This window comes from Hemitrygon akajei, chromosome 16 (assembly GCF_048418815.1).
Source record: "Hemitrygon akajei chromosome 16, sHemAka1.3, whole genome shotgun sequence".
Classification (NCBI taxonomy): Eukaryota; Metazoa; Chordata; class Chondrichthyes; order Myliobatiformes; family Dasyatidae; genus Hemitrygon; species Hemitrygon akajei.
In genome coordinates, this window is record NC_133139.1 from 64,628,227 (window position 1) to 64,655,386 (window position 27,160).

The 27,160-nt window shown below is 41.1% G+C and overlaps 1 protein-coding gene across 5 annotated transcripts in view; it reads right to left on the reverse strand.

Moving 5' to 3' along the window:
* Nucleotides 1–27,160, reverse strand: part of cc2d1a (coiled-coil and C2 domain containing 1A) — a 255,202-nt gene that overhangs the window by 35,757 nt on the left and 192,285 nt on the right. For all 5 annotated transcript variants that reach the window (XM_073069056.1, XM_073069054.1, XM_073069055.1 and 2 more), the window contains 9 exons: nucleotides 24,890–24,948; nucleotides 19,833–19,949; nucleotides 17,083–17,156; nucleotides 15,677–15,735; nucleotides 14,241–14,292; nucleotides 13,098–13,197; nucleotides 12,005–12,095; nucleotides 9,133–9,264; nucleotides 2,642–2,697 (listed from right to left, as the gene is read on the reverse strand). In XM_073069056.1, the coding sequence (XP_072925157.1) occupies nucleotides 2,642–2,697; nucleotides 9,133–9,264; nucleotides 12,005–12,095; nucleotides 13,098–13,197; nucleotides 14,241–14,292; nucleotides 15,677–15,735; nucleotides 17,083–17,156; nucleotides 19,833–19,949; nucleotides 24,890–24,948 (740 nt within the window). The remainder of the gene's footprint in view (nucleotides 1–2,641; nucleotides 2,698–9,132; nucleotides 9,265–12,004; nucleotides 12,096–13,097; nucleotides 13,198–14,240; nucleotides 14,293–15,676; nucleotides 15,736–17,082; nucleotides 17,157–19,832; nucleotides 19,950–24,889; nucleotides 24,949–27,160) is intronic.

Sequence of the window (27,160 nt, forward strand, 5' to 3'; positions counted from 1 at the left end):
TTTTCCTCATTGAACCTCTTGCTACAAAAAGAGTCCACCAGGACTTGCCTTTAAAAAATCACGCCACCTTTTGCTAATCAAGCCACAATCATCCAAGTGACTGCTAATTCTGTCCGCTTTTTGTTTCTCAACTTTTGTTATCAAGAGTAACACGATGACTGTTGTGACTATTAGGTTTGTCTCCAACCTCTTTTTGATCAAGTTTTAGACCTCAAGATGCAGCCACGAATCCATAGAGGTTTGGAGGATTTTGACCAGTACAACAGCTATCCCTTACCTTGCTTCTCTCAGCAACCCAAGAGCCATCCCATTTGGACTGGGTGATGTATTTACTTTCAGGCACAGCTTGCCTTTCTAGTGTTCTACTTTATCAGGTTTCAGGACACTCAGACTCTCAGCTCCTTCCCAACCACTGATGCTTCTTGGCCGCCGAGTCCCTCCAGCACAGACATGGGCAGCAGTTTGCACAATGCTTTGCAGTGCCAGCAATCACCAATCAGGGTTCAGTTCCTGCTGCTGTATGTAAGGAGGTTGTACATTCTACTTGTGACCCCATGGGTTTCCTATGCCTGTTCTGGTTTCCTCCCACATTCCAAAGACATATGGGTTAGGGATAGCAACTTATGAGCATGCTTTGTTGGAGCCAGAAACATGGCAAAACTCGCAAGCTGCATCCTTGGAGCATGTTAATCAAAGACACAAAGAATGCATTTTAAAGTATGTTTCAATGTTTTGAAGTACACCTTCAGCCTCTCCTCCTCCAACCTGGCTCCACTGCCTCTATTCTTTGTATCTCTATATCTACCACCCACTTGCCTTTGTCTTCAACTCTACCCTTCCCCTATGGCTTGATCTGCCCATTAGCCTTCACCTCTCCTCAGAGTTAACCAATTACCTCAGGCTCCTGTCTCACTGCTCCCCCTTTTCCCTTTATACTGGTCATCTTCCTAATCAGTTTCGACCCAAAATGGTGACAATTCCTCTCCCCTTACAGATGCTGCTCGACCCACTGAGTTGTGATCTCAGCTGCACCTTGTGTCAATATCAACTAAGGTTATGCTCTTGCAGTAAATTCAGATGTAAAGTGTTTTCCCATTGTCAACTAATTCACTTATGTTTGCTGAAAGAAGAATGTGATAATCTTCCTTCTTCAGCCCTTTACCTTTTCCACTTATCACTTCCCAGCTTCTCACTTCATCAACCCCTCTCCCACCCACCTTCTCCCTCATCTGGTCTCACCTATCACCAGCCTTTCCAGTCCTGATGAAAAGTCTTAGCCCAAAACATCAACTCTTTATTCCCTTCCGTAGATGTTGCCTGACCTCCTGAGTTCCTCCAGCATTTTGTGTGTATTTACTATGCAAAGTGATTTAGTAACTCAGCCATAACCTCCTACTCCACAAGTAGATTTCCTTTTCTGTATCTGATCATTTTCACCTCTCCATCAGCTTCCGTTTCACATGGGTCTCCAACTGATGAATTGCTGGCTCTTGACGCCATGATAGTGAAGCATCTGAATCTCCATTGAAACTAGCAGTGTAAATGAACCAATTGTACCTTCCATTCTATAAATGATCACTCAACAGTTAGTTTACACACAGAATGCTGGAGGAACTCCAGGGTTTCGGCCCGAAACGTCGACTGTACTTTTCTCTGTAGATGCTGCCTGGCCTGCTGAGTTCCTCCAGAATTTTGTGTGTTGGTTGGAGTTCCAGCATCTGCAGATTTTCACTCATTTGTTAACAATTAGTTCACCTATGTTTGAGCATCAATACCCACTTGCAGTGAGGCAGCTGGCAAAACAATCATACGTAACCGCTCAGACAACATGAAAGGGCATGTTATATAAAATTTCTAAATGGTTATTTAAAATACTCAAGAGTATGCATTAATTTTATATTAATAACACCAGGTACCATAAAGAGTTTGAAGAAACCACTCGAATTCCAAATGATACCCAATAACTTTGCTTATTGACAATTTTTCCCAATGCTACTCACATTGCCCATAAAAATAAAAAGGACTTAAAGAGTGTCAAGACCTAATTTATGTTGTTACATACTCTAGAGAACTGGAACAGGCCCTTCTGTCTACAATGTCTACTTTCAGATAGCGATGAGGGCGAAATTCTTTCACTGGGTTGTGACCACCAGAATTCTCCACCATGGGGAACTGTAGGAAATCACTGGTAGGGTTCAACACATTCCCACTACAGGAGAGTCAAGGAGTACGAGGAGAGATGACAGGAAAGTGTTGCCGAGACCAAGACTAGATTGGCTATGGTGTTATTGAATGACTCAGCAAGTTGACATGCTCTCTCCTTGTTCTTACATATAGACTGGAATTAAATTCCCTGTAGACCAAATTTCTGTCCTTACGATATTCAGTAATTCAGAACACTGTTACTTGAACATAGTCTTCACAATCTGGGGTGTCAGAATATTTCCTCATGAGAAATGCATGCTCTTAAGATGTTTAGATAACGTATGACAGCTCAGACCAAGGAAACCATTTGACCCAAGCTTGCTTCATTCAGGACCCATGGATCAATGAAACCCCAATGATAAGCTCTTCCTTGCTGCATTACAAGAACTGCAGAACTGCATGTGTTCACTTGATACTAATGCAGGTCTACACTTACCTTCCACTTGTGACCTGTGGAGCATCCCTTCGCTCTTTTGCCTTTGGAACCGCAATCTGTAAGAAAACAAATTTGGCTTCATTCACATCCTCCTCCGTGTGTCTGCTACTGCAGCCATGATGGAAAACTTCAAACAGTGCCCTGCTGGCCAGTGACAGAGGATAAATGAGGATGAGTGGATATAAGCAGAGATGGCCCACCCCTCCTCCCCAATTATTTGCTGGCTTCAGCCTCATGGGGTGCTTCTGATCCCTGCCCGAGGGCTGCTGCTAGATGAAAGTAAAAAGCAATGGACCAATGAAGTCTGACAGTGAGGGGCAGGTTCAAGTCCCATCGAGGTAATGTGCATAAAAATCTAGGTTGACACTTTAATGCTGTACTGAGGGATGCTTCCTTCTCAGTGCTGTCTTTGAAGTGAGATATTGAACCAAGGCCATTTGCTTGCTCTGTTGGACGCCAAGGACCCTGTCATTACCTCCAGTATTGTAACTAATTTTTAATGCCCTGATTAACATCTTGACAAAGAACAACGTGATAATGACCAAATTCACAATTGTCTGGGTAAAGAAGTCCCCTCTTATCAGTCCTGAGGTTAAACCCCTTTTTCTGAAGACTCAAGATTGTTTAGTGTCATTTCTAGTACAATACTGTAACCAAGAATGAAATAACTGTTACTCTGGATGCAGCACAAAAATACAAGAACACCATAATAATAATACAACAACAAAATAAACACATAAGATACCTTATATACATAGATCGATTGCATGTCCATAAAGTGACACTAGGCACAGATGTGTCTATACATGAGGGGACTGACAGGAAATAACAAAGTTGTGGTGGTTGGGGCATGTGAAGGTGTTATCAGCTTGGGGAAAGTAACCATTTTTAGTCTGGTGGCCCTGGTGTGGATGATACCTCTTGTTGGGAGTGGGACAAACAGTCCATGAGCAGGGTGGGTGGGATCCTTCATGACGTTACTGACCCTTTTCCAGCACCTTTCTGTATATACGTCCTTGTTGGCAGGTGGGCTGGTGCCAGCGATGTGTTGAGTGGTTTTGACAACCTGTTGTTTGCCACAAGCAGTGATGCAGCTTGTTAGGATGCTTCTACTGTGCATCTAGAAGGTTGTGAGTATGGATGTGCATAGTCCAGCTCTCTACAGCCTGATTGCGTGGAATTTGTTCTGGAACCATGAGAGATTGTGTGAGATGTGCACTCCCAGGAGTTTAAAACTGTAAAGAAGGGTGTGAGTGCTGCAAGGTCTCCTGAAGTCCATTTCACTGGGGACTTCTCTGCACCCTTTCATGTGCCGATGGTTTTACACTTAGGAGCCATACAACCAATTGCACTCCAACCCCCACTGCTCCACTGTCCCTCCCCTCAAGCCCAGAATCAATGTGGTGAAGTGACATCACTCTATCGCAAGTGCAACCTGTGACAGGATTCCAGGCTTTCCAAGTTGTAATCGCACCAGGGCTCTATATAATTAGCGACACATCTTTACACTTACACTTACGTTTTCTTGCATTGAAAGCCAAAATACAAATTCCCTTCCTAATTGTTTGCAGTACCTATATGCCAACTTCCTATGATTCAAGTACACAGATAGACACCCATGCAAAGGACCATTTTTTAATCTCACATCATTTGAAAAAAGCTCCACTTTTCCTTTGTCTTTATATTGTATTTCATCAGCCATGTCCTCATCCATTCACTTGATCTGTCCATATACTGTGAAGGATCTCTGTATTACATCTATACCTCACACTTGCCACCCTGCTTTACAATTTTTAGTAAAATCAGCAGTGACCACAACTAGGTGCTGTGTCTCTGTTATTACTTTGAGAAACCTCTATTTCTATTCAGTATTCTCCCTTAATTTCATGCGTGTAAGCAGCTCCTACAGAACTAAATTCCGGCTATCACAATAATACCTCGATGCACAAATTCTGCTGTTATAATACCAATGTAAAGATTTTCACATCTACATCAAAACATACAGTGACCGACGCAGTCTGAGGATGTGCTGGAGGCAGTCCACAAGTACTATGGGCAAAAGTGATGAACTTAAGAGCACAGATCAGTACATGGAACTATGATGTTGTGGCCATTACAGGGACTTAGTTAAGAGGGAGACAGGAATAGACGTGTAATACCCCAGGGTTTCAACGTTTTTAAAAAAGGTAGAGAGGGAAGTAAAAGAGGCGGGGAGTTGCACTACCACTCAGAAAATATCACAGCCGCACTCAGAGGGGATATAATGAAGGGTTTGCCGACTGAGTCTATATGGGTGAACCGAGAAGCAGGAAGGATGCATTCATCACTCTGATGGGATGGGATTGTGCTACAGACCAACCCCCCAGCCACCGTCTCCCCCAGTGAGGAACAGATATGCTGGCAGATTAATGAAAGGTGCAAAAACAATAGCGTTGTTGTTATGGGGATTTTCTCTTCCCTAATATGAACTGGGACCTTCTGTGTGCAAGAGGCTTAGATGGGCCAGCATTTGTTAGGGGCATCCAAGAGGATTTCTTAAACCATAATGTAGATAGTCTAACAAGAGGAGGGGCTGTACTGGACCTAGTTTTGAATAATGAGCCTGGCCCAGTGACCAACCTTTTTGTGGGTGAACATTTAGGGAACAGTGATCACAACTCCTTAAGTTTGACATAGGTATAGATAAGGACAGCTATGGACATTATGGGAGAATATTAAATTGGAGTAAGGCAAATTACAAGAACATTAGGCAGGAACTAGGGAGAGTTAAGTGGGAACAGCTGCCTTTGGGCAAGTCCACATCTGACACATAGAAGGTGTTTGTAGACCAAGTGCACAGAATACAGGAATATTCCAGTAAGAAGGACAGACAAGGATGGCAAGGTAAGAGAACCTTGGAAGCTGAGAGGTGATGAATTTAGTCAAGAAATAAAAAAGGGAAAAGTACGTAAAGCTTAGGAAGCTAGAATCAAAAAGAGCCATTGGGGATTGTAAAGAAGCCAGAAAAGAACAAGGGAATTAGAAAAGCCAGGAGGAGTCATGTAAAGTCCTTGGCAAGCAGAATTAAAGAAAATCCCAAAGCATTCTATACATATATCAAGAGCAAGAGGATAACTAGGATGAAGGTAGGACCAGTTTCCTGTAAGCTGCGTGTGTGCACGACCATGCAGTAACTGAAATGCTCCTGCGCAGCTGAAATTTTCTTTTATATTACGTTAATTTAAAATGTTGCACAGCTTTCAGGCCATGTAGTAATTTCCTGCTCAGAGCAATGGTTGGTCCAGGTAATTGTTAAAAAAAATAGAAGGAATGTTGGTAGGACCACTCAAGGATAAACGGGGGAACATTTGTTTGGATGCAGAGGATGTAGGTAAGGTCCTTACTGAGTACTTTACATCACTATTTAGCAAGGAGAAGCACATGGAGGATCAGGAAATCAATGGTGAGCATATTGATATGCTAGGGCTTTTCAAGGTAAAGGAGGTTATGTGCTGATCGGGAGATCAATGCTGAGCATATTGATATTCTAGAGCATTTCAAGGTAAAGGAGGTGGTAGTGTTGGATCTCTTTAAGAGCATTAAGGTGGATAAGTCCCCAGGGCTTGACGGGATATACCCCAGGTTATTGAGAGAGGCATGAGAAGAGATTGCTGGGGCCTTGACCAATATCTTGGTGTTCTCTCTAGCCACAGGTGAAGTTCTGAAGGACTGGTGAGTTCAAGTAAGGAGCCAGGATAGTCCTGAAAACCATAGTTTTCAGTGTCACGTCAGTGATAGAGGAATTTCCTGCAGACAATTCTTAGGGAGAGGATTTATGAACTTTTGGAAAATCATGGCCTAATTAGGTAGAGCCAGTATGACTGTGACTTACTAATTTCACTGAATGCTTTGATGAGGTGATGAGGGTGATTAATCAAAGGTTCAAAGGTACAATTTAATGTCAGAGAGATGTATACAATATAATCTTGAAATGCTTTTTCTTCGCAACCATCCATGAAAACAGAGGACTGCCCCAAGAATGAACGACAGTTAAATGTTAGAACCCCAAAGTCCCCCCTCAGCTCCCCTCCCTACTGCACGTAAGCAGCAGCAAGCAACAATCCCCCTCCCCCACCGGCAAAAATTAATGAAGATAAAACTGTGGATATTGTTTACGTGGATTTTAATAAGGCATTTGACAAGGTCCCTCTAGGGAGGTTCATCTAGAAAATGAAGATACGTGGTGTATTGATCATTTCGATTCAGAACTGGCTTGCCCATAGAAGAGAGATGGTAGTGATCAAAAGAACATTTGAGCTGGAGGTCTGTGATTAGTGGTGCTCCACAGGGATCTCTGCTGTTTATGAACTACATAAATGACCTGATGGAGATGTAGATGGGTGGCTTATTAAGACTAGTAAAGAATACAACAGGATATATATAGTTGCTGATATGAACGGAGAGATAGCAGATGGAACTTAAACTGGCCAAACATGAAGTGCTGCACTTTGGATGATCAAATGTAAAGACCCAGTACACTATTAAGGGCAAGATCCTTAGCAGTGTTGATGAGCAGAGGGATCCTGGGGTCCAAGTATGAAGCTCCCTGAAAGTGACTACACAGGTTGATAGAGTGGTTAAGAAGGTTTATGGAATCCTTGCTTTTACAAGCCAAGGCATTAAAGTAAAAAAAAAATCAGGAAGTTAGTTGCAGCTTTATAACCCCGGCTACTTCTGGAATATTGCATACAGTAATGGCAGAGGCTTTGGAGAGGGTGCAGAAGAGGCTTACCAGGATGCTGCCTGGATTAGAGGCATGTGGTATAACGAGAGGCTGGACTAACTTTGGTTGTTTTCTCTAGAGTGCCAGAAGCGGAGGGGAGATCTTATAGAAGCTTATGAGAGGCAGAAATAGAGCAAGCAGGCAGTATCTTTTTTCCAGGGTTGAAATGTCAAATACCAGGGGGCATGTATTTCGGGTGAGAAGGGGTTAGTTTCAATGGAAATGTGAGTGGAACAAGTTATTTTTAAAAATGAATATAAAGTGCTGGGTGGCTGGTGGGGGGGGGGGGGGGGGCGCAGTGGTATAGGCGAAAACATTATACACTTTTAAGAGATGTTTAGATAGGCACATGAAAGTAAGGAAAATGCAAGGATATGGATATTGTATAGGCAGCAGAGATTAGGGTAAGTTACCCATTTGATTACAAATTTAATTGATTTGACATAACATTGTGGCCTGAAGGGCCTGTCCCAGTGCTATACTGCTCTGTCGTGTCGCCACACTTCCAGCACCATCACAGCATGCCCATAACTTGCTACCTTAACCTGTATGTCTGATCAGAAGTCCATTAAGTTGAGGCCGATCGTCTGGAGCCCCAAGTCTGTGAATCTCTCAGTCCACTGGGGTAGTCGAAAGCCTAAGTTCTGCATCTGAATTTGAGTCTGCTGGAGGATGAATTACAAGGACTGTCTTTGGATTAGAAGACTATGAAAGGGCATGGGTGAGAGAGAGGAAAGTGGCTTGTTTTGTTCTTGTTGCTTGTTGTATTCTGTGTCATTCTCCCGAGCATTGTGGGCTAGCTACGTTGGTACCAGAATGTGTGGTGACACTTGCATTACGGCTGTGCTGGTTATTAATGCAAATGAGACATTTCACTGTATGGTTCCATGTACATGTGATAAATAAATCTGAATCTTGAATCTTGGAATATCATTGGGAAAACATACAAATTCCTTACAGTGGTGGGAATTGAACCCCGACTGAGAATTGACTGCTACACTAACATGTCACCCCACTTAATTTAACGGTGATTGCACTTTGTAAATATCCTGCTTACAATTACCAGCAGAGGAACAATGGTCAATAATGGGAAATACAGATTTACCTCCTATCAGAGGAATATCGATGTTTCAGCTGGCAACCCTGCCTCATGGGTCCTGATTCAGGATTTTAACCCAAACCACTGACAATTCCTTTTCTCCTACAGATGCTGGAGCACTAATCTCCAGCAGATTGTTGCTCTGGTTATATTCTACTTGTATTTCTCATACAAGTACTCTAAACTTAGAATATGTACAACACACTTTTATCTGAAAAGCATGGGCAAATAGCATATTCAGAAAGCTTACTGTGCCAGCGGGTATTTCTACTGATCCTCAGGGTCCTCCATTCACCAAATATTTTACATGCATGGTTTAGTTTGTAAAGAGCTTGGGAAGCTCACCATTCTAACCATGGCCCAAATCAACCATCCATAGAGGCATTATCCCTTCAGAGTAACCACCTTACAACTGAGTAAAGAAACAAGAGTTTAAATACATCACACCAGAACTACCTATGTAACACTATGCCCATAAGATATGAATATTCACATTCTAGCTTCCCTGCTGTATAGCAACATTTGCTATCATGACAGCCTTTAAGTTAAAGGTTTACAAAATGATATTGGAGCTTTAATGTACCAGTTTCAAAGAGCTTTAACTTTCAACATTACAAAAAGCAATCATACCACTGGCAAGTTCTGGGCATCAATGACAAGCCACTTCTCAGTCACTCTCTCTAGCTGCTGGGAGCTCAGTGGTTCCCGGATATTTACGATCACCTCCAGCCGACCTCCAGTGGTCTTTCTGCCATCCAGAACCTAGGGAGAAATTTTTAATGTAAAAAAAAATTATTACATGTGGGAAGAACAGATACAGCAAACAATTAGGCCTTGGATTCTTCCAGGCTGTTGGAAAGGGAAGTAAACAGATGGATTTGTAAAAAAGCCAAGAGTGCACAGAAGAACACTACATCACTGAATACTGAGAAGAAAGAGTCACAGTTTTACTGGAAATCTCACTATAAGCCAAACCACCATTAATAGTTTGGAGATACAGATGCTAGATGTTGAAGATGCTGGAATCTGGAGCAAAAAGCAAGCTGGAGGAACTTAGCTGGCTAGAGAATACCTGTGGAGGCAAGGAGAGAGGTGCTGTTTCAGGTTGAGAGCCTGCATCATGAACAGTTTAGCAGTAATTTTGACATCTGGCAGCATGATGTGTGATTTCATTGTCGACATCACATAGACAGTAGATCACACTATAGGGTAGATGGATGCCAGATCCCTCGCACTGCCTGCTCTCCATTATCCCCTCATTATCTCTGCACACTGCCTCGATTCTTCTTTAAGAATTCATGGCTTGGACCATCTCTGAACAGTGACTTCCACTGATCTCATCAAGGAAGAGCAGCAGAAAGGATTACAAGACACAGGTTCTGCTACCTTTAACAGACTGAAGTTTTGCAGCCTAGGTCATTGATATACAGTATTGCACTCACAAACAGTCCATTAACTGTAGTCATCATCTTAGCAGAAGTGACATCAAATAGAAGGGTAATTGGAGAATACAAACCCATCTCCAACAGCCCTCAACAAAGGCAGGTACTTCTGTCATGCCCTGGAGGCTGTTCCCACCCATCCATGAAATGACTGGAGCAAAGGAACAGAGGCAGGGTACTATCATCAGACCTGCTCTGTTGCTAAAGTAATCAGATTACAGCTAACCCGATCCCAATTCAAATCTACCTCCTTTGGTTCTTCATCTTCCAATGGCTTGTCTAAAATAAACCCAGACCTTGATATTTTCAATCAACAATTTGTCTGAGCAACCATTGTAGAGAAAGAGTTCCTTGTTACAGGAAAAAAATGTGCAGTTTTGTTAGAAATTCAGTGCTAAATTTCAGTTTTTTTAATATTTAGAGATATAGCACAGTAACAGACCCTACTGGCCCAACAAACCCGCACCACCCATTAACATCCATGTGATCAATTAATCTACCAACCCACATGTCTTTGAAATGTGGGAGGAAATTGGAGCACTAGAGGAAACCCATGCAGTCACAGGGAAAACATTCAAATGGCAATTGAACCTAGGTCACTGCTGCTGTAAAGCATTACACTAACCGCTACACTATTGTGCTACCCCAGGCTGCCTTGTTCTGGCTAGAGTACTAACATTGAACTCCTTACTTTCCACAATACCTTGTCATCGCATGTTTTTGTGATCCCAAAGTCCTTCAGAAGTCAAGAATGAGACATAAAACTTGCTGCCTATGGCCGTTTTATTGTGTAAAAGTAGTTGTGGTCATCTCATACTCAGACTAGAGATAATAAAATTCCAATGATAGCAATTAACTGTGACACCTGCTTTAGAAAAACTAAGCAGCTTCAAGGAAAATACAGAGACTTTGACTGTTCATTCCTCTCCATAGATGTTGCCTGACCTATTGAGTTCTCGGGGATTTTGTGTGCACTTCTGGAATGTTCTGTTCCCAACTTTCAGTGCTAGTTTTCCAGGAGGTACCAAGTGTCAGGTGAAGGGGCTGTCAACAGCCAATCAAGCACAAATTAGAGAGCCAGGCTGAGTCCCAGACCAGAACATGAGCAAGAATGGGTGTAAATGTTCAGGATAGAGTATTGTGACAAGGAAAGAAGCAGTCCCAATCGCTATGAAACTGACCAAAGTCAACAATTAAAATCCGTAATCAACAATATGAAAATCCTAAAGATTAGAATGACCACCAAAACACATCTTCAAAATGCAATGCCTCAAAAAGGTGGCATCCATTAGTAAGGATCCCCACCACACAGGACATGCCCTTTTCTCACTACTACTTTTTAGGAACTGCTTCGCCCCGTCTCCTGCTATCAGATTTCTGAACAGTTACAAATCCATGAACACTACCTAACTAGTTATGCTCTCTTTTTGGACTACTTATTTTTAATTTTTTTTAAATACATTTTTATTGCAATTTATGGTATTTTTGTGGACTGTACTAAATTGTTCCCATAATACAACAAATTTCACGACATATGTCTGTGATACTAAACCTGATTCTGAATCTAAATGTTTCCAGATCTGAGAAGACTTAATGCCCTTGATTTTTTTCTGACATTACTGTTCTCACAAACTGTCTTCAAAGATAGTTTGGTTGCAAATAGATTAGAAGTATTTAGCAGAAAGAACAAAAACTGACATAGAAAAACATATAATGCTATAAGTGACTGAGGTCTGAAATGCATTGCCACAGGAGTCAAGTCAATTATGGCATCTAAAACAGGATAACTTTGTGAAGGAGCAGAATTTGCAAGGCTCTTAGGAAGGACCAGAACTAACAGGATTGCTCCTTGAGAGCCAGTGCAGATTTGGCTGGCTAAATCACATTGTCCTATGCTGTAACCCAGAGAGACTGCCCACAGTCTGAGTCAGTTCAGTGGTGCTCAGTTTATTTACGTAGTCATAATCTTTCCAGGATATTTCTTTTGAACTCTGGTTTTCAAATAAGCTGATTTAATACATTAAACAAAATCTTATTTTCATAACTCATATGAAACACACCTCCAGAATTTCCCGAAGTTCACACCGTGATTCCAGTTTGTCCAGCTTAAGTTGAGCTGTTCCCACAACACGATCATTCTTGAAAAGTCCTCTGTCAAGGTAAGAACAATTATTTGCTGTTAACCCAATCAAAAACACCACTGTTATTTTACAATCTAACCTCAGTTCTTGTGTAACAAGGGGCAACATTTTAAAGGAGGCTTTCTTTTAGAATTGGGATGAACGGGGCAAGGCAAATGACAGAGTAATTTAGGCTCCATTGCCTGGAGACTTTACCTCAGATAGTAACCCAAAATCAAGTTATGTTATCAATAAATAGTAGCATTTGGTGGGGAGGAGAGAATCAGAAGACAATGGCAGCAAGTGAGAGATGTTTCAGAGATTCATATCAGGGCTTCAGCCTTTCACTAAGGCTCCCGGGAGTACAGCTCTGAAATATCTAAAACAAATGTGCACTTAAAGGATGACAGTACATTAATTTAAATAAGATGCAACAGTCAAGAAAATTTGGCACCAAAGTCCCAAATGTGCAAAGTTACCAGGGTTTAGTAATCAGTCACTGCATGAAATATTTGGCTCTCATGCCATCAAGTGGCTGACTTTGGAAAAAAAGTGAATCACAAGAGATTCTGCTGATGCTAGAAATCTTGAGCACCACACCCACACATATACAAAATGCTGGAGAAATCTATGGGGCTTGATGCTTCAGGTTTTCTTGGCCTGAAACATTGACTATTTGCTCCCTTCCATAGATGCTGCCTGACAAGCTGAGTTCCTCCAAAATTTTGTGTTGGTCGAACTATACCCTTTACTCTTTGCCATAGCAAGTTCATTATTATCCTGTGCTCATGAACATGACAGCATTGACCCAACAGTCCATTTACTGAAATAACCCTTACATCATAATTGTCTAACTCCACTGCAATTTCTCTGTAATTGTAATACCATATTCTGAATTGCTTTTTGTCCATTTTGTATCACCTCAGTCTACTTGAGTATGGAATCTGAAGGGAATGGACACAAAAGGTTTTCACTGTATCTCTGTACATGTGACAATAATTAACAAAGTACCAAATAAAGTACAAATTCATACCCTTTATGAAGTATTTCAAATTTAATTCCTTTGGTCTGTACCAACCGCTTAAATGCTCGATGTTCTCGGTTGATGTTCAATTTAAACTTTTCTTTGAATTCTAGTAGGCAAATAAAAGTGATTATAAGAAGCTGCACAGTAGGAATTGGGGATCAAAGACAAACAGGCCAGATTGTCAAGAGCTTCCAATGCCCTGTAACAAAACAGAGCAGCAAGGTCCAGGATGAGTGCAGAGAGCAGGGTGATCAATCCTTCACATCACACTCCATTTTGGTGTGTGATTTGGTGCTCATTTGGTGGTTGCTTCTCACCACCCCATCCCCGCAACGGTTACTCTGACCAAGGTTCCATACCCTTGCTCAGCAAATTCAGCTACTGTTCTAAGGGACAGGTCAACAAATATATGAATTAACAGATGCTCAGATCTGCTCTGTTTTTAATAACATCATGTTTATTTTTATTACATTCTCAGTTCCCCATTTCTATCCATCACTTTTACCCCTCATCTCTTGCTATCTCAAAAAACTCAAAATCACTCCTTCCACAGCCCTTTGAAAACACGCTGCTGCAACTGTTTTATGTGCAAGGCAATTTAGTTTTGAAGTGTGATGCCTGTTCAAGGTTCTCCTAGAACAGGAAATATCACTTGTATGTCCACATGTCAAGATCCCTTGTTTCAATCAAAGGCCCTGGTTCACCTCTCACCCACCAATGCTGTAGACATTAGTTCCCTACACTTATATTCTATGCCTCAGCTAACAAAAGAAGCTCCCCATAAGCCATTGACCCATTTGCTTCTTTTAAAGATGAGCGTGAATGTGCTTGTGCACAATACACACACATTTCTGTTGTTGCACACCAGTCAATATTGTTCCATTTACCACGCTGTATCTCCCTATTATATTACCTCTCCATAAAATTCCATTTGTTAATTTCTTTCCCCAGCCCACTCCCTCCCACAATTTATTCAATAATGAAATGGAATCATTTATATCAATTCTCATTTCTGAATGTAGTACTGCCTCAATATAGCTGTGCCAGCTTTGTTTAAGTAAAAGTGGGGTGTAAACAGCAGCAGCTCTCAATCAACTGACCACATGACCGCTGCAAGGACAACTGTGACTGCTCTCCTGCTTCACATACCTGGACAGTTTGTGTTCTTCACAACGTTAGTTTTGTCTTTCTGTGCTTCCTCCTGTTGAAAGGAACAGAGTGACCATCATGACGACAGCAGTACAGAGATTCAGAAAAGCACAAGAGGTACTAAAATTGGATCATGTGGAACACGAATTACATGAGTAAATAAATACAGGAAAAAGAGATATGAGGTACGATTAAATTTAAGCCAAGAATCTGCTTTTTTAACAATTTTAACAGTAACAATATCCCACAGAATTTCACTAAAGTGTATTTTTTTAAAATCACAGATAGGTCAGGGACAAGTTTCAGTAATTGCTTTAAAAAGTAGACAGAACAGTTTAAGGTAGTGGTTGTAGAGTGAAGAATGCCAGGCGTGTTCACGAGGACAACAGAGATGGAGGATGTGACAAGATTATCAAGCTACCCAAGATAATAATTTTTAAATAAAGGCATTGATATTTGTAGTCAATTAAATCAATTAAGTCTGTGCACCTTTGCTTCTCAAGGTTCTCCCTTTCTGTTCATGGTTATACTATTAATACTCATTCTCCTTTCTTCCTGCTTGCTATTTTCGTGACTCTGTTAACTTCAACATCAAGTACAAATATGATATTTAATAGAAAAGGTTGCATCAGTGACATATCTCCTCACCAATTTTTGTTATCGCAATAGAGAAAGCATCCCATCTAGGTATGGCAAATGCTCTGCGCAAGACAGTGAGAAACAGCACATTGGGAACTCAGCCCAGTCTCTTAAAAAAGCAGCCTCCCCTCCATGGACTCTTTCTATACCCAGTTGGTTCAGAAAAGTGACAATGAACAAAAACCCTTCCCACCTTGGATATTATCTCGCTGATGTCAAGCAGAAAATATGAATGCTTTAGAACTTAAACACCAGGCTAAAAGATACTTTTATCCCCTGTACAAAATGCTTGAACAGATATCTTGTATATTAACTCACAGCCTTACAATTTACCTTGCATCTTATTGTCTACCTGCACTGAACTTTCTCTATAAATGTAACACCATATTCTGCATTCTGTTATTGCTTTTCCCTTGTACTACTACCTCAATGTAGTTATGTATGGATCACTGCACTTCATAATTGTGGAAATAATGTACCCATTCCAATTAAGACAATCCATTTAGTTCAGTGAAATAAAAGCATTTAAACTTTATGTACATTGGGTCTTTTCACAACATGGTAAAAAGAAATTTTACTGGTATTTGGAAATTGAACTTAACTTTCCCTGGATATTAAAACAGGGACATGTCTTAATTTCTAGATACTTTAGCATCATTGTTTCTATGCCTTATCCATAGCCCTTAGAGTTACCTGGTCTTTTATCCTATTTTTGTTCTTTGGTGTCCTGGGCTTAGCCCAATATTCACACCCACAGCTGGGTCAACGTGCAGCTCATGAACACTGTTCTTACTTACCGTGTTTGGGAAGGCAAACTCAAACTTGACAAAGGCATCTAGATCATTTGATGCAACACCTGTACAGAACAGGAAACGGTCATTATATATCACACTGCCATTCAGCAAAGAATAGGTCTTTGCTCCTCCCAAGTTAAACGAGATTCCCCCATATCATGTCAATGAAAGGGTAGTGGCACTAGCTAGATGCCGTCAACCACCTCAACAATGCTTATTTTTCTATTAAAGGAAAGCTGCTTGAAAATGAGCTCTATTGTGTAATTATTCATCTTTCCTCAAGTGCAGAGGAATTATGTCAAAAAGGTTTCCATAAAAAAAAAATCAGAGACTGTTTGAGATTGCACAAATCAGATTTCAATGCTTAGTAACATCGACAACCATTAGTCTCCATAGATATGCTTGCAAGAAAACAGACTGGTTTGATTCCCACAGCACTCTCCTGGTGACCGCAGGATATACCACACTAATTCTTTTACCTCCCCTCCCATCTTCTAGGGCCCCCAAATACATTCTAGGTGAAGCTTGATATGTTTCAGCTCTATAAACTCTGGTTAGACAATACTTGGGAGAGCTGTGTTCAGTTCTGGTCGCCTCATTATTCTTAAGATTGTGCAGAGAAGATTTACCAGGATGCTGCTGCCTGGATTAGAAAGCACATCTTCTGAGGAGAGGTTAAGCAAGTTCGTGCCCTTCCCTTTGGAGCAAAGGAGGATGAGGGGATAGAAGTATATAAGGTGATAAGAGGCATTGACAGAAAAGACAGCCAGCGGCTTCCCCCCACCGCCCCAGCCAGAAATGGCTAATATAGGAGGGCATCATTTTAAGGTGATTGGAGGAAAGTACAGGGGGGATTGTCAGATGTAGGTGTATTTTCTAACACATGGAAAGTGATAGCTGTGTGGAACGTGCTGCCAGGGATGGTGGCAGAGGCAGATACATTAATAAGCACGTGCATGAAAGAAAAATAAAGAGCTGTGCAGTAGAGAAGGGTTAGATTGATCTTGGAGTTAAAAGGTTGACACAATGTAGTGGCTGTACTGTGCTATACTGTTCTGTTCTACATTCCAACCTTCATAAGTCCCCAATCATTTCCCATGTGAAGTGCAATTTAGTTGCATCTCTGACAATTTAGTGTGCTCTATTCATTCCTCATGATATGCTCTCTTCTACATAGGGAAACCAAAGATAGATTGGGCGATTATTATTCAGAAGACCTCCAGTTAACTGTGTATGACAGTGTTTCCAGCTACCTCTAACTCATTTTCCATCTTGCTCTCAGTCTGACCTTAGCTTGATACCTTCCCACATCTAACATCTAACGCAAGCACAAGCTGCACTGTTTTCATCATGTTGCCTTCCCTCCCAGATAGGTTACAGTTAATAAACTAATAGGCTTATGGTATTACCTGGTGGAGGAGGCAGGTTGATTCCTTTAACGATAAAAAGGATCAAGTCGCTGCTCGAGAGGTCAGGAAATATCCTGAGACAAAGCAAAAACAGACAAGAAAACACTAGATTAAACAAAGGATGAAGGGTACAAACGCTGGACCCATATCAGGAAAAGACTGTGTATTCAGGTAGCTATCCCAGTGTGGGTAACACAATGCAGTTTTCTGACAATCAGAGGCCCCACAGTCCCAAACAAAAGAAAATCTGCAGATGCTGGAAATCCAAGCAACACACACAAAACACTGGGGGAACTCAACAGGCCAGGTAGCATCTATGGAAAAGAGACAGCCTACGTTTCAGGAAGAGACCCTTTTACAGAAGGGTGTCGGCTTGAAAAGTCGATTGTATTATTTTTCACAAAAGCTGCCTGGCCTGCTGAGTTCCTCCAGCACTTTGTGTATTGCCCCAACATCCCATTTCAGATTATTGCTAAAGGTCTCAAGTTGCTTGCTGAATGAGGACAAGATGTCTTAGTTCATTTCCCTCCTCAACAATCTTTCCATTGATGGAGTGCAACTCATTACTCATTTATTCTGATGGTCAACAATGCACTTCAATATCTATTGACACTTTCAATGTCTCAGGACAATTTTCAAACAATGAATTACTTGTCAAAGGTAGTGTCTATTCACAGAATCGCTACTCACGTAACATACATCTAAACAGAGTCTGAAAATTTGAGAGTTTCTGCAAGTAATTATATATTCACATAAAGACTAACAGTTTTACAGACAGATTAAAACCAAGCAGTAGACTACATTAGTATCATAGAAGAAAATAAGAGTGGTCCACTTAGCCCCTTAAGTCTGCCCTACTATTCATTAGGATCATGGCTGATCTACCTTAGGCCTCAGCTCCTTTCTGTGTTAGATCTCTACAATCCTCAATCTTGCAAAAACAAAATCACCTACCTCCACTTTATGCTTAATGGTCTAGCCTCCACAACACTCTGGGAAAAATTGCAGAAATCCATCACCCTCTGTGAGAAGGTATATGACTATAATTTATTATATAATTGCACTTTACTGCTGTCACAAAACAACAACAAATTTCACAACGCATGTCAGTGATAATAAATCTGAGTCTGACACTTATGTTAAATGATCAGTTGTTTACTGTATTCAAGATTTTTCCACTGGTGAAAATATCTCAAGCAAGTCCCTTTCGGATCTTGCATTTCAATAAGGTCACCTCTCATTCTTTTAAAACAGTTAATAGTTTAGCTTCTTCAGACAATATTCTCAGCCCAGGGATTAGAATCCCTTTCAGATTACCTTCTATGTTTCAACATCCTTTCTTATGCAAGAACAAAACTGTATATGTTACTCCAGGTGCAGCCTTACCAAGACCTTACACATCTAATTTTTTAAAATCCCCGTTTCTAAACATCAAACATATTGAAATTTGTTAAGAGGTACATGCTGGATATTGAAAGTCAACGTGCTACTTTGTAGTGTGAAAGTTGCAGTAAGGCAAGGGTAAAAGACAACATCCAGGCAAGGATAGCCGAGGGCAGTTGTGGTCAAGTGAGATCACCGGATCCAATCGTGCTTACTGCAGACAAGATCAGTGAGAATGCAGGTGGCAGTGTGTAATCAACCTAAAAGAACATCGCTTCCCTTTACACAATAGTGGGTGCCAGAGACAGACGAGATAGGAATAATGGAAATACACCCAACAATGAAGAGACATTTGCTTTACTAACTTCAAAGAGTCATCAGTTGCCAGCTTGTCATTCCTATTGACTTTTAACATCTCTCGTGAATGGTGATTGATCTTGCCAGTAAGGAATTGAAACATATACAATTTACCAAATGGTCAATATCCATAACTGATAAGCCAATTCTGTATTTAAAAAAATAGCGGTTTTCTGTCCTGGCTTTGTAACAGTGAAGGGGCCATGCTGTTCTCTTTGTGCACAAGTAAATACGATATGTTTGAGTTGTAAGACTGCATATGTTCTGGGCTGTTATTTTATTATTGGCGATGACAGTATCTCTTAATTGCTTCTGGATTTTTTCCATGCAGAGCTGTCCTGCTATGTTTTTAATTAATTGTTCCTTGGACATTGAGGATGCTGCCAAGGACATTTATTGTTCATTACACATTGAAGTGAATTGCCAAGTCATTGCAGAAAGGAGTTACGGGAGCAGCACTGAAGTCACAAGCAGAACAGATGAAGCAAGGATGGTGGATGATAAACATGACCGAACAGACCTAGATTTGTCCTAACAATCTTCTGGTCACTATTTCTGTTTTTCTCCCCCCTCCAGATTTATTTCTCCGAATTTCAACTCCCTAATCACTATTGTGGAACTTCTCTGTTCATGACTGCCAAGATAAGACAAAGCCAGCAATGCAACCACTAGGGCAATGCACTCAAAACAGATATGTACCTACCTTACACTATAATCAAGTTCTAGCACATTGTTTACACATCAGAAATGTGTTATTCAGCCACCCTTGGCAAGGTAAGAGGGAAGAAAAAGAAATGATGATGGCTGCATTAATACAAGAGACAATTCAAGCATTTTTAGTCACAGCTTTTGGGCATCCTACAATTCAATATACAGATGACATTTGCATATTACTTAAAAATAATTATTCCAAAATAATTTTCACAGCAATTTACAAAAGCAGAGGCTCATGAATCCCACAACTAAGTTATTTTGAAACCTTTTGCACATCTCTTGATGCTGATACTCACTTGACTACTTGGAAGGTCCTTTCTTCTTGGTGGTATCTGGGTAATGGGTAGCCCTGGGCATGGGCCTGCTTCAGGATCTCAATATTCTTTTTACAATCATCTGCCATTTTCTCAAATCTTTAAAGCAAAGTAGAACAAACTGGTTAAAAAGTAACTGCACCTTACTGCACCTTCCATACATGTACTGTTTATGTTAAGCTTGTTATTGAGAAAGTTGACTCTGTACACCTATCTCCAACAAACTAAGTTTACAATTGCACAATTAAATCAATTAAAAAACTGCAGATGCTGGAAATCTGAACTAAAATCAGAAAATGGTTGGAAACATGCTGCATGTCAGGCAGCATCTGTGGAAGGAGAAACAGAGAAAGCTGTAGGTTAAGACCTTTTGTCAGAGCTGACTCACTTCTGATGAAGGGATCTTCAACCTAAAAGGTTAACTGTGTTTCTTTCCACAGATGGTGCTTAAAACCCGTCAAATATTTCCAACATCTGCTGCTTATATTACAGCTTTAAAACTTCTACTTCCTGGAGGTTTTAAAGCTCAGGACCACATTCTAAACTCCATCGATATTTTAATGTAATAACACTGATTGCTTACAATCAACAGCCAGCAGTGAAAAGGAAGTCAGCCACTGCTGCACAGTATTGTAGTGGTTAGTGCAATCAATTTACATTGCCAGCAATCACTGATCGAAATTCAATTTGCGCCACTGTCTGCAAGGAATTTGTAGGTTCTCCCATAACCCCATGGATTTCCTCTGGGTGCTCCAATTTCCTCCCACATTTTAAAGATATACAGTATGTTTAGCGTTAGTGAATGTGGGCATGCTATGTTGACACTGGAAGCATGGAAAAACTTGTTGGCTGCTCAGCACACCACTCGATTATCTTAATCATAGATACAAAACACATTTCACCGTGGTTTCAATATGCATGTAACAAATAAAGCCAATCTGACATTTTTAGGCTACTCACAGCAAGATAAAATACTGAAAAAATACAACAACTCTATTAAAGCAATTTAATACTCATATTTCACATCCTATGGAACTCAGGCAAGAATTCCAAAATGATCAAAAGCAGGGAATACATTTATATAAAAAACAGCCATTCAGTTCAATAATGTTGCTCAAAATTAAACATTCTCAAGAACTAAATGCACAGGATCTGAGGTCGAATTTCCAAACAAGCTTCAGAAATAAGATAGAAGTCAAGCTCTTCTGCATATTTTTTTGCTGTAGTATAATACTCCACTAGCACACTGGCAGTAAGGATCAAAGACCTCAAACAAACAACGTTGTCTAATATAAAATTAATCCAATACATTAAGACCTTAAGACATTGGGAGCAGATCTAGGCCAGTTAGCCAATTGAGTCTGTTCTGCCATTCTTTCATGGCTGACATTTATTTCACTTCAATCCCATTCTCCAGTGATTTCCCTGTAACCTTTTGACTCCCTTACTAATCAAGGAACTATCAACCTCCACTTTAATTACACCCAAAAGACTTGGCTCCAAAGCCGTCTATGACAATGAATTTCACAGATTCACCACCATTGGGCTACAGAAATTCCTTATTTCTGTTTTGAAGGGACATCCTTATACTCTCAGCCTGTGCCTTATGGTCCAAGATTGCCCAATTATAGGAAATAACCTCTCTATGTCTACTCTTTCTAGGCGTTAATGCCATCCTTAGCTTTTCCTGTGTTAAGACTAAGTGGTGAAGTACTTTAGGAGAGGAAAAAGATTTAATTAAAACTCAACAGCCACATGATTGCAATTATGAACTAAAACTACTACAGTCTAAATACAGCCAAAACGTGGTATCACACAAGTCGAATATGATGCTCTCCCAAGGGGTTGTCTATTGGTGGGTCTTCAAGTAGCAGATGGTGGCCAATCCAGGATCTATATATACTGCACATTCTGCCCCCTTCGTCACGTGCTGTTTGCCACAGAATTTAATCCAGGATGTCAGAGTAGAATTCCTTAATGGAGAACTTTGTTTAATGTGAGGAGGCTGATGCATAGGCCACCACCACATTGGGTCAGGGTACCGTGGAATGGAATGGAGGAAGACTGGGAACCCTTCACTACTGCAGTCTACCTCTGCCTTCACTGCTTTCGTGATACGTTATCACTTCCATCATTGAGGTCTTGGGCTGGAAAGGTCTTTATCTGGAACCACCCCCCCCCCCCCCCCCCCCGACCTTACCACTATGAATGACCCTACCGGGAGCTAAGCATCAGATAGTTAAACTCCAATAGCATTGCCTTCAGGATCTCAGGAATTCACAAGACTCCCCAAGGGCGATGATTCACTACCACTTTGTCTTACGGTCCACATAAGCTCTACCAAACAAACTAAAAGTTTCTTCAGATACAAAATGTAAAAGAGAGGAGAGAGTGGATATTGGACCGCTAGGAAACGATGCTGGAAAGGTAGTAATGAGGGACAAGGAACTAGTGGATGAACTGAATAAGAACTTTCAATCAGTTTTCACGGTGGAAGGCATGAGCAATACGGTGGAAGCTTCAGAGTGTCAGTGGTCAGAAGTAAGTGAATTTGCCATTACGAGGGAGAAAGTTCTTGGGGAAACTGAAAGGTCTGCAGGTATTTCAGTCATCTACACCCCAGGGTTCTGAAAGAGACAGCTAAAAAAGTGTGGAGGCATTAGTAATAATCTTTGAAGATTCTGGAATGGTTCCAGAAAACTGGAAAATTGCAAATGTTATTCCACTCTTCAAGAAGGGAGAGAGGCAAAAGGAAGGAAATGATAGACCAGTTTGTCTGACCTCAGTGGTTGGGAAGATGTTGGAATCAATTGTTAAGGATGTGTTTTTGGGGTACTTTGGGGGCACATGATAAAACAGATCGTAGTCAGCATGGTTTTCTCGAGGGAAAGTCTTGCTTTACAAACTTGTTGGAATTCTTTGAAGAAATAACAAGCAGGATAGACAAAGGAGAATCGGTTGATGCTGTGCACTTGGATTTTCAGAAGGCACTTGATAAGGTGCCACACAAGGCTGCTTAACAAGAGTCCATGGTATTACAGGAAAGCCACTAGCATGGATAAAGCAGTGGCTGATTGGTAGAAGGCAACAAGTGGGAATAAAGGGAGCCTTTTCTAGCTGGCTGCCAGTGACCAGTGGAGTCCACAGGGATCAGTGTTGAGACAGCTTCTATGTACGTTTTATGTCGATGATGTAATTGATGGCTTTGTTGCAAAGCTTACGGACTAAGTATGAAGATAGCTGGAGGGGCAGGTATTTTTGAGGAAGTAGAGGCACTACAGAAGGACTTAGATTAAAAGAATGGGCAAAGTAATGACAGATGGAATACAGTGTCGGGAAGTGTATGATCATGCAATTTGGTAGAAATAAAAGGGTAGACTATTTCCCAAATGGAGAGAAAATTCAAAAATCTGATGTGCAAAGGGACTTGGGAGTCCTTGTGCAAGATTCCCTAAAGGTTAATTTGTAAATAGTTTGTGATGAGGAAGACCAATGTGATATTAGCACTCATTTCAAAAGGGCTAGAATATAAAAGCAAGGATATAATGCTGAGGTTTTATAAAGCACTGCTGAGGCCTCACTTGGCATATTGTGAGCCATTTTGGGCCCCTTATCCAAGAAAAGATCTGCTGAAATTGGAAAGGGTTCAAAGGAGGTTCACAAGAAATATTCCAGAATTGAACAGCTTGTCACATGAAGAGTGTTTGATGGCTCTGAGCCTGTATTTGCTGAAGTTCAGAATCATGAGGGGTGACCTAACTGAAACCTATCAATGGTGAAAGGACTTGATAGAGTGGATGTGGATAGGATGTTTCCTAAGGTGGAAGAGTCTGGGAACAGAGGACATGGCCTTAGAGGGGCGTCCTTTTAGAACAGAGATGAGGAGAAATTTTTTTAACCAGAGAATGGTGAATTTATGGAACTTATTGTCACTGGTAGCTGTGGAGACCAAGTCTTTATACATATTCAAGACAGTGGTTAATAGGTTTTTGATTGATTAGGGCAAGAATGGATAAGGGGCGAAGGCAGGAGATTGAGGCTGATAAGAAATATAGATCAGCCATGATGAAATGGTGGACCAAACTCGGTGGGCCAAATGGGGTACAAATTGGATCTGTCTACTGGCATCTGCTCAATGGAATAAAAACATAAAATTAGGCAACAAATCAGGTACAACAATGCTGAGAAACCTATGCAAACTGACAAGAGTTTCTCCCTATGGAATTACAGCTCATCCTTAATCTGATTCCCTTGGGACTTAGGCTTGCAAATTATTAGATGTTACTGCAATTAAAACACAAATGTGAAGTGGCCACTTTATTAAGTACACCTGTACACCTATTTGCAAATGTATTTATCTAATCAGCCAATCATTATGGCAGCAACTTAATGCATAAAAGCAAGAGGTTCAGTTGTTATCCAGAACATACATCAGAATGGGAAAGGAATGTAATCTAAGTGACTTTGACCATGGAATGATTGTTGGTGCCAGACAGGGTAGTTTCAGTAACTCAGAAAATGCTGATCTCCAGTCCCTAGAGTTTAAAGGGAATGGTACAAAACATCTGGTGGGTGGCAGCAATGTGGGCAAAAACACCTTGTTAATGAGAGAGGTCAGAGGAGAATGGCCAGACTGGTTCAAGCTGATAGGAATGCAACAGTAATTCAAATAAACACACATTACAACAGTGGTGTGCATTAGAAAATCTCTGAATGCAAATACGTCGAACATTAAAGTGGATGGGTGACTGCAGTGGTCAGAGTTCCAGTCCTGTACCTAATAAAGAGGCCCATGAGTGCAGTTTCACCTTTTTGTTTAATCCTTGTAACTAATTTTCAAATGGACCTGGATAATTGACAGGAAGCATGGAAAAGACAGCCTGCAAATCTGATGCCAAATCGTGTGATTTACAACCAACAGAATGCCAGACTATTGCATTTTTACTGCATTCTGTATTGTGATATCTTTGCTGCTTACTTCAGAAAATCAAAAACTTAATGCAGTTTGGAAAAGAAAAGGTGAAAGCACAGCAACTCACTTGGTGGTCTCTGCCACATTGCCAAGGTGGGTGTATTGCTTGGAGTACTTCATACATTTCTGCAGTAGGACACACAAATGAAATGGTTATTATTGGGTGCAAAAGCAGAGTAGAATTCACCCAAATACACAGATACCTCCAATGGAGTTCAACTTTTTCAACTTGTCTGCAAAATTTGGTATATTTGACTTCAAAAAAATTTAAAGCCTTCTTCACCAGTTAGTAACGTGGACATGACAAGTTAATACTTGTCACTTACAATGTTGCTCTAATGTACATTTGCAGACCTGGAAAAAAAGCTGAAGTTTACCTGACCTGATCTACCCAAATCACCGTAACAACTAAGCACATGAAAATCTTAAAATAGGCTTAATGTTCATTTTAAAATATAAAACTGACAATATTAATTTTAAAAATCAGCAGTTACAAGTTACAATGTTACAGCTGCTGGTAAATTATATTAGTGAAGTAGGTACAAAATAGTGGATTGAAGGGCTTACTTTTGTACTGTATGACTCTGACCCTGCTCATCTTTCTATTTCTCCCAAAAATTGCAGAATTTCCTTTCCTTGCCAATGTCAGTTTACCAATACTGTTAATGCCAACTGGCAAAACTTGAATATTAGCTCCTTGCCCTGTAGCAACTTGATATTCTAACTGCTTCAATCATTTTTCCCAAATTCCTCCGAAGTTCTTATTGTTGCCCAGTATGCTTCCCCACCTTTGCCAAATGGTCAGTCTAAACTGCCAAGTTTATCCTCATAGGCCAGTCTTTCAAATTGTTCTCAGGTGTAGCCCATTTTTATGTCTTCTATGTGAGGGTTCTTCCTCTCCCAGGGATATTGGAGTTTCTGTTGCATTCTTGTAGCTTTGGGTTTTTAAAAATGGGATGGGGGTGCTAGCCCCATGCCCAACCCTTCTCCTTTGGCAGCTTGGCTTGGGACCATTCATGGCAGAATTGGAGGAACAGAAACCCCTCCACAAATGTTAATGAGAAATGCACCCATTTCATAATTATTCTATAACTTTAATAGAAAACATTAAGATCATGGAACACTGCCATAAGAAAGCAGCATACGTCAGAGTTGTCTTCACTCTAAATAATTTTCCCTGTGGCTCCTCCCACTTCCTTCAAACAAAAGGTGCAGCCATGGGCATTTGTATGGGTTCCAACTATGCCTGCCTGTTTGTTGACTACACAGAACTGTCTATGTTCCAAGCCTACATTGGTGTTTGTCCTGAACTTTTCGTACACTCTATTGACAACTGCATTGTAGTTGTTTCCTGCACCCATATGGAACTTGTCGACTTCATCCACTTTGCCTCCATCTTCCACCCTGCCCTCAAATTTACTTATTCCATTTCCAACACCTTCCTCCCCTTTCTCGATCTCTGTCTCTATCTCTGGAGACAGCTTATCTACTGGTGGCTATTACAAACCCGTGGACTCTCAGCTACCTGGACTACCTACACCTTCTCCCACTCTGTTACTGGTAAAAACGCTACCTCCTTCTCTCAATTCCTCTGCCTCTGCCGCATCTGCTCTCAGGATGAAGCTCCCCCTTCAAAAAGGGGCTTCGCTTCCTCCACCATCAATGCTGCCCTCAAATGCATCTCCTCCATTTCACGCACGTCTGCTCTCACCCCATTCTCCCATCACCTTACCATGGATAGGGTTTCTCTTGTCCTCACCTATCACCCCACCAGCCTCCGTGCCATGCACATAATTCTCTGGAACTTCTGCCATCCCCAATGGAATCCCACCACTTTGTCCATTCATCCCTCTTGGTACTCATCCTTGCAAGCAGAACAAGTGCTACACTTGCCCCTACACCTCCGCCCTCCCTATCATTCAGGGCCCTAAGCATTTCTTGCAGGTGAGGTGACACTGCTGAGCACCTTTTGGGGTCATATACTGTGTCCGGTGCTCCCGGTGTGGCCTCCTGTATATTGGTGAGATCCAATATAGATTGGGAGACCACTTCATCGAGAACCTACGCTCCATCTGCCAGAAAAAAGCGGGATCTCCCAGTGGCCACCCATTTTAATTCCACTTCCCATTCCAATATGTTTACTGTTGTGATGAGGCCACACTTAAGTCAGGGGAACACCTTATATTCTGTCTGGGTGTTCTCCAACCTAATGGCCTAAGCATCGCTTTCTCAAACTTTCAGTAATGCCCCCCCCCCCCCTTAACAATTCCCCATTCCCTTTTCCTTCTTGCCCACCCACCTCCTCCCTCTGGTGCTCCTACCCCCTTTTCTTTCTTCC